This window comes from Photinus pyralis, unplaced genomic scaffold, assembly GCF_008802855.1.
Source record: "Photinus pyralis isolate 1611_PpyrPB1 unplaced genomic scaffold, Ppyr1.3 Ppyr1.4_LG5, whole genome shotgun sequence".
NCBI lineage: Eukaryota > Metazoa > Arthropoda > Insecta > Coleoptera > Lampyridae > Photinus > Photinus pyralis.
The window spans coordinates 8579799-8587707 of NW_022170596.1; the positions used below are offsets into that span (position 1 = coordinate 8579799).

Below are 7909 nucleotides of genomic sequence, written 5' to 3' on the forward strand. Positions count from 1 at the left end.
AAGTTTTATGAGTTTTATCCTTCATGGTACTCTAATGAAAGGTCTCAACGAAAGGAATTCATTTCTACCAACTATAGCCCTCCTCCTCGACCTCTTATCGTGATCGGGTATATTCCCTTATACCTCAAGAACGGATTGTCGGAAAAGGGTACTCAAAAAGGGCAATTGAGACGTCTGCAAGAAATATATCCATTGGTGATGTAAAAACAAAAGCTATTTCGTTTAAAAAAATGCGCTTTATCTGCACAAGAGTTGTGCACAATTTATACTTGTTTATAAATCTATATAGGTATTATAAATAATAAAGTGGGTGATACATAATAAAAATAAATATCCCTTATAAATCAATATATTTAAGGTCTTTTATAAACTCATTATTAATTAATTATAAATACTTACATAAATCACGCAGTGTACATCCGTACTTACAAATAAACACCTAATTTGTGATTTAGAAAGACATCGCTCATTCTGCGAAACGTACACAAAAAATGAGAATCTGAATTTTCCTTATTAAATAATGTAATAATAAAGGCATTTTCAATAGACGAAGTGTCCACTATTGGTCTAAAACCAATCCACGTTTAAATAGAACGTCAAGGCATCAAGGTATTTATAAATATTTGTGGGATTGTAATGCTCGTTGTAATGTAGGTATGTTGGTATGTAAGTGTATTTAAATGTATTTAAGTACAGTTATTCAAAATACCTACTGTACAATATTAATTATTACGTTATTCTCGCATTTATTTATTTCAGTCGGAGTTCTTGAAGACAAATGTCGAAACAACTGTAGTAGGTACCTCGGTAGGTACTTCGTGTAGTACGTAACCTACTTACACAACGTGAGGTTTTTTCAGGTTGAAGGTATCAATTTTTGGCATTTTTCCGCAGGCGCTTGATGGTAGGCAACGAGGTAGGCAAACTTGGTTACAAACGTAGGTATAAGTAACTAAAAAGAGAACGGGGAAGAGCACAAATAACGATATAGTATGATATAGTTAAAAAGTAATATAGGATGTTATGTGCTCATTTTGAGTAATATAATAAAATATAATACTTATGAAATTTAAAAAAAATCAATATTATTAAAAAAGGGTCAAAAGTTTTTCAAAAAATTTATCTTTTTTCAATATTTTTGAATTTTTTTGAATCACTTGTTCCGTCGATTGTTTCATATTGTATTAGCAAAAAATAAATCAAATCAAATGTAAAAATTAGTAGGCGGAAGAAACGAAACTCGCCTTCCCCTGCGCTAGTTCTCCCTACATTATGAAAAATTATATTAGGTATATTATATAAGTTAAATTATGAAAACATAAGTTTTCTCAGAGATGTTTTAACGGCAACCATGAACCACAAGCGAGACCACAAGCTATTCCAACGTCTTCTTCTGTTACTTAAATCCCAGGTTAAATCCATCTTGCTAGATGGAAATGGCAAATAAAATGAGAAGATTAACACGCAGTACATAAAATGAAAATCAAAACAGTTCGCCCACAGCTTGCGCCTCGGTCTGCGCTTTGCTTGCACATAATTAGGTAGGTACCGCCTCGGGTACCGCATAGGTCGCCGCATAGGCTAACTCTGAGGCTAGCTCGGTACATTAATAATAAAGAGAATTTTGGATTGCGCCGCAGCTCACGAATTTCCATAAAAAATAGCAGAGAAGATACGAGGGGTTGATCACTCCAAAAACATAGGTTCCACCTGTGCAATATTGCACACATTGCACGATTATTGCAGACATTGCACGATTATTGCACACATTGCGCGATTATTGCACACATTGCACGATTATTGCACAATTGCACCATTATTGCACACATTTCACAAACATTGCGCCCATTGCACAAATATTGCACACGTTGCACCACTATTGCGCGTATTACACAATTATAATTGACTGCTTAAGCGTAACTATGTATTGTGGTGCTATTACAATATTGCAGACATTTCACGTAATCCGGGTACCTACATTACGTGTTTTATCTTCCTTTAAGTTGCATGTCTTAGGACCATTTTCATAATTACGCTAAAGTCTCCTTTAGCTAAAGTCGACTTTAAGGCAAATTAATGTTCTTTCTGAAGATAAACATATTCATAACTATATTCAACTACTCCCTAACTAATGTCCCTGTGGACCTTAAAAATTAAAATATGGTTAAAGTTCTCGTTAAAAGCTATCAAGCAATGTTTTAAAGCACCATGGCATGGCCGCAAAAACGAAATTTAAACAAGAAAACCACCTTTTCGTAATATTTACGAATATACATATATACATTTATTTTGTCGATTTTAGCAAACACTATATTTTGACAAATCCTCAGAAAACGTGTGCCGCATTCGAGTGTCAATACACGGTTCACTTAATTTTAAAACAATGTCTTGGTTTGAAACATCCGCCACATCGTCAGTTGCAGGGAACGTAAAAAAATTTCCGTGTCTTCTAAAAAATTTCACTTCATATACTTCCTCATTACGATTATCGGAATCATTTAGTCGTTTACTTAACACTAAGCCAATGTAATGTTTGTGGCTTTTCTTTGTTGCAAACTGAACTAAAACATAGTTTCCAATTGAAAGTGTAGGCTCGATTGTATCCGTCTCAGGCGATGTTATAAAAATCAAATTTTTCTAGACCTAATGCTTATATAAAATTTTGGAGGGAGTTGTAATGCCCCCCCCCCCTCTCATGAGTGCGTCCCTGATTTTTTTAAACATCTGATGTAATTAGTTTCATTGTTTTGTTGCCTCGAATAGATTTTGTTTTGTTTTTAGCTTCCTAGCATGTGCTTGGTGGTAGCTATTGCGATAGCCGTTTTTTGAACATTTCAAAATTTCATCAAATATCGACGTTTTAGACCATTTTAAGCAACTTTTAAAGAATAAAATTTTTTTCCGTCTGTATGTACGTACCTACGTACGTACGTACGTACGTTTGTTGGCAATTTTCTGAGAAAACGGCTCAACGGATTTTGTTGAAATTTTGTATATATGTTTTAGGCATACCGAACAGAAGAAAGCAAACAAAATTCATGCGCAAAAATCGTGTTGCGCATGCGCAGAAATGCAATTTTCTTATTTATGGAACAATTAAAACGAAATTTGGATGGTAGGTCCTCCTAATAAAAGAAAACAAAATGCATGCGCAAAAAATCGAGTTGCGCATGTGCAACATCAACTTTCTTATTTATGGAGCAATTTTAACGAAAATTGGATGGTAGGTCCCTCTAATAAAAGCAAACAAAATGCATGCGCAAAAATCGTGTTGCGCATGCGCAGAAATGCAACTTTCTTATTAATGGAACAATTTTAGCGAAATTTAGATGGTAGGTCCTTTTAATAAAAGCTAACAAAATGCATGCGCAAAAAATAGTGTTGCGCAACGTCCAACTTTCTTATTTATGGAGCAATTTTAACGAAATTTGGATGGTAGGTCCCTCTAATAAAAGCAAACAAAATGCATGCGTAAAAAATGCACCTTTCTTAAGCTTCCTTGCGAAATTTCATCAAATGTTGACGTTTTAGATCATTTTAAGCAACTTTTAAAGAATAAATTTTTCCCGTCTGTAAGTGCGTACATATGTTGGCAATTTTTGGTTTCAGCTAGGAAGCTATTCTGTCAAGAATTTGACACCTGGTTTTTAATTCATCACAGCCTACTTAATTAAAATCGAGATTAAAATATAAAAACCGTTGATATAACTGGTATCTTATTTTCAATATTATGTTATGATGGCTCGTTGAAAAGAGAATTAAAAAATCTATCAAGTAATCTAAAAATCCCATATGGCGCCTATTTAACTTTAGGAAGTTGTTAAATGTTCCTCAAAAGTAGCCATCTTGAATTTTTTTTTTACCTCAATTCTAAATTAAACGTATCAAAGACAGTAACTTTTATATAAAACTTTTTTTTATATCTCTTATACTTTCGATGATATAAGACATTCAAGGAAATGACCAATTTTAGTTTTTTTGAATTTACGTCGAACCTATGCGACATTTTGAATTTCCAAAAGGAAATTTTAATTAAGCATCTAAAAATACAAAACATTGCCCATTTAACCAATTCTCTATCCTTAATAATAACAAAGTTATCCATGCAATCCCACCCGATCTGGGACACACTGTATACCGCGATCTATAACACTTCGCACCCAACACCGCACAGCGCGGTTATAAATATTACTCACTCGAAAGACAAAAACCATCGTTGCATTTGTTTCATACTTCGTTTTATACCGGTTAGGTTCCTAATTGTGGGCGCCGAGGCGGCTGCATATTGCGCCTACTCCGAGCAGTAAAGCTCATATTGTATTTTACGAGGTATTATTATACGTATTGCACAAATATTGCACGCATTGCACAAATATTATTGCACACACACATTGCACAAGTATTGCACGCATTGCATAAACATTGCACACATTGCACAAATATTGCACGCATTGCACACATTGCACAAACATTGCATTACTACCCGCCCACCTATTGCACACAGTGATTAACCCCTCGAGAAGATAATCTAGACTCTGATGTTTTTAATTAATCGTGTCACATTTGAAATATGCATTTTTTGGCACAAAACACAAAACTTTAAATTATTAATCGAGACGGTCAATGAATTACCTACACAGTTTGGCACATGCAATTATCAAATCTTGGATCAAATCGTAACTTAGGTACACCCTATACTTATTTTGCTACAATAGCCTTAAGTATTTCGTAAAAATAAACCACCCAATAAACTCGTACCTACTTTAAATTGAGGATGTGATGACTGAAAACCTGGATCTACTACAATGTCCTATTCTAATTCAAAATCTCATATTCTCATCTGTTATAAACGTAAAGAGCTCAACGAGCGAGCTCAACTTCCAATCCAAAATAATTCCCATTTGGGAATCAGCTCTTCCGAAAGAAGCTTAGACCGCCTTCAATTACCTACTCATCGAATTACTTAACGTTGATTGTAGTGTAGACTTTGGCACTCACCTGATCAACATTCATTTCCGGCATATTCTTTTCCTCGAAATCCAATTGGGGTTGCTCATCGCTAGGCTCGGGGGAGTACGATTTCACTAACACTACGATATTTTCCTCGTCTACAGTCAGAAAACTACCGCACTGAGTGTTCGCATTTTGAAAGTTCGCTTGTTGCATTTCGGCGGAAATTGCGACCGGCTCTTTCATATCGCACTCCATTTTATTGCGAAACGGGAATACAGGTGTTGTGCGTTTGGGTTTAAATGAGTTTATTACGAGCGATAGAGAATTAGGTCTCCGGCGCTGCGGAGGTTAAAATGTGTTACTAATTATACGAATATTTACGCTACGTTAATCAAAAAACGCAAAGAAACAGGAAGCATAAACCAAAATTAGCGTGCAAATATTATTCATTCATGAACAGCTGATTTGTGTTAAAGGGATGCACTAAAAGTTAAGAGGTTAGGAGGATGTAAACTAACGTTTGATGTATGGACAAAAGTATGACGTTCAACAGGAAAGTTCTTAAAGTGAGGGAAATATAGACTCCTTAAATTATAAAATCAATCCACTAATCCTTACCAAAAACATGCAAAACATAACCACAAATTCACAACAACGTTTATACGTATTGTAAACACACACGTGCTTAACACTGGCGCCCTCTACCCCAGATACCGTTAGTCACCGTTAAACAGTAATTGTAAAATGGTATCAGCTGCATCCTTGGTAATATAGATGTCAGTATAGTTATGAGTGCGCCAAAGTCACTAGATGCAATTTCCCAGTGACTTTAGGCATGCTTTAGCCGCTTTAGGCACAGATAAAAGAGTAATGTATCCGTGCTTTATTATTATTTATATTTTTAAATTGACTGGGAAGATTTCAGAGCAGTTGTCACGAGAAGCTTACATACTTTGCGATCTTAGAATACTAAAGCGTACCACTACACATGTACATATTTCTATTTTCTACGTAGGTATACTAATAGCTCTGCTCACCCCATGTTATAATTAGTATATTATTCAACGAGCAAGTAATAAACATGAACATTTTATTTCATGTATTTCATGAACCACTTAATCAACATTTCATGAATATGTTATTAAGCCGCAGAGCAAAGCCATGCAAGCTTTATAGGGGAGTCGATGGCGTCCGTCTGTCCGTGAACACGATAACTGTCAAACGCTTGGACCGATTTGCTCTTTGCACAGTTGACCTATATGCCACAAGTAATAAGCCTATTGAAAATAGGTCAAGTCCAATGACCCCTTGGGGTCACGTGTCTCTGTCTCTGCCAAACGCTTGACCCTCGTGAAGATGCCATTTCACTTTATGAACATTTAATTTTATAAACATTTCAGTTCATGAGCATTTCATTCCATAAACATTTCATTTCATGAACATTCCATTTTATTTCATGAACAGTTATTCTTATTTCATGAACATTTCGTCTCTTTTAATGAAGATTTCATGTCATGAACATTTCATTTCATGAATATTTCGTTTTATGAACATTTAATTTTATTTCATAGACATTTTAATTTCATTTCAGAGACATTTAATTTCTTGAACATATTTCATTTCGTACATTGCATTTCAATAACATTCCATTAACATCTCGTTTCCTGAACATTTCATGATCATTTTATTTTATTTCATAGCCATTTCATTTTATGAACATTTCGTGTCGTCTCATACGCATTGATCATGAACATTTCACGTATATTGAACATTGCATTTCATTTCGTGAAGATTCCATTTCATGAATATTTCATTTCATGAACATTTCATTTCATGGACTATTTACGTCATCAACGTTTCATTTCATGAGGATTTAGCGTCATTTCATGGCCATTTCAATTCATGAACATTTCGTTTCGTTTCATAAACATTTCATTTCGTTTCTTGAATCTTTTCAAACTCATCAAGAGCAAAATGCAATGATTTCACAATTATATCTCCCTCTTCTTGCATAGCTTGCTTGCGAGCGGAAAAAAGCGCTCGAACGCGGAGCACTTTACGTAAACGCTCGAGTATCGAGCACCAAGCGGTCGCTCCGAAAAGTGCTCACGAGCGGATCGCTCGCAAGCTCTTTTTTCGCTTGGAGTGCTTTTTCGAGCGGAACGCTCGCGAGCAGTACCCAGCTCTGATTAAGTGCACTAAAAATATTCCTGCTGGCCAGATAATTTATTGTATCCTAGTAAACAACGTAAAGATTAATTGTAAATAAACAGTACCTAATCAAATTTAGCGTTTTTTAAATCCGCACGGAGTTATACGCGGTTCTAGTTTAATTCGCCAATAACTCGCATAAAAAAGCACGCAATAAAAATGGTACCTAGTCACTATCGAAGTTCGTTGCTACGAAGCGTACCTCGCACCCCTATTTTTCCACTTTTCCTTCCCATCTCAACCGTGTAGGTACATTTTTGATCTTGTTTTGCCCAATATTTTTGAATGACTTGTCTCTTTTTCACAGCAGCTACTTCTATTGGTTGGCTTTCCTGGTGTAATATTTGACCTTGGCATGCTTATGTTTCTGCTTGACATACCATTTTTTGAATAATATCGTGCAAGGTTAGCGTTGTTTCAAGCTTCCCTTAACGGATACATGCGGTTCTTACTGTTTGCACCATGTAGTACTACGCTAGTACTTATTCAGAGATATTTATTAAGAAGTAGACATAAGGATTTACGGGTATTGTTTTCCCTGTCTACTTTTAAAAGACTCATCTGAAAAACGCCTAATTTTATGCAACCAAACTTACTTCTTAAAACAAATAAAGATCTGACTGTCATATTAATTAATTTGAATACTGTTGCTTTGGATTCACAGAAAATAAATCTCTTACGCTCCTTTGACTGTTACCGGCACTACACCAATTCACAATACCAACTTTTTCTTCAGTGGAATACA

At 35.2% G+C, this 7909-nt stretch overlaps 1 protein-coding gene across 1 annotated transcript; it reads right to left on the minus strand.

Annotated features, from left to right (window-relative positions):
* Positions 1-4908: 4908 nt before the first annotated feature.
* Positions 4909-5622, minus strand: LOC116170110. Its single transcript, XM_031486303.1, has 3 exons — positions 5572-5622; positions 4999-5292; positions 4909-4947 (listed from the first exon to the last, which is right to left on the minus strand). Exons 1-3 carry the CDS (start codon positions 5587-5589, stop codon positions 4909-4911), a joined length of 351 nt encoding a protein of 116 aa, XP_031342163.1. The 5' UTR covers positions 5590-5622.
* Between the last annotated feature and the right edge of the window lie 2287 nt (positions 5623-7909).

Bases quoted from the DNA above. Each gene is read 5' to 3' on its own strand.
- LOC116170110 (XM_031486303.1), bottom strand. The intron at 4,948-4,998 runs GTGAGTGCCAAA...TTCGATGAGTAG, and splicing joins CGGAAATGAATGTTGATCAG to GTAATTGAAGGCGGTCTAAG.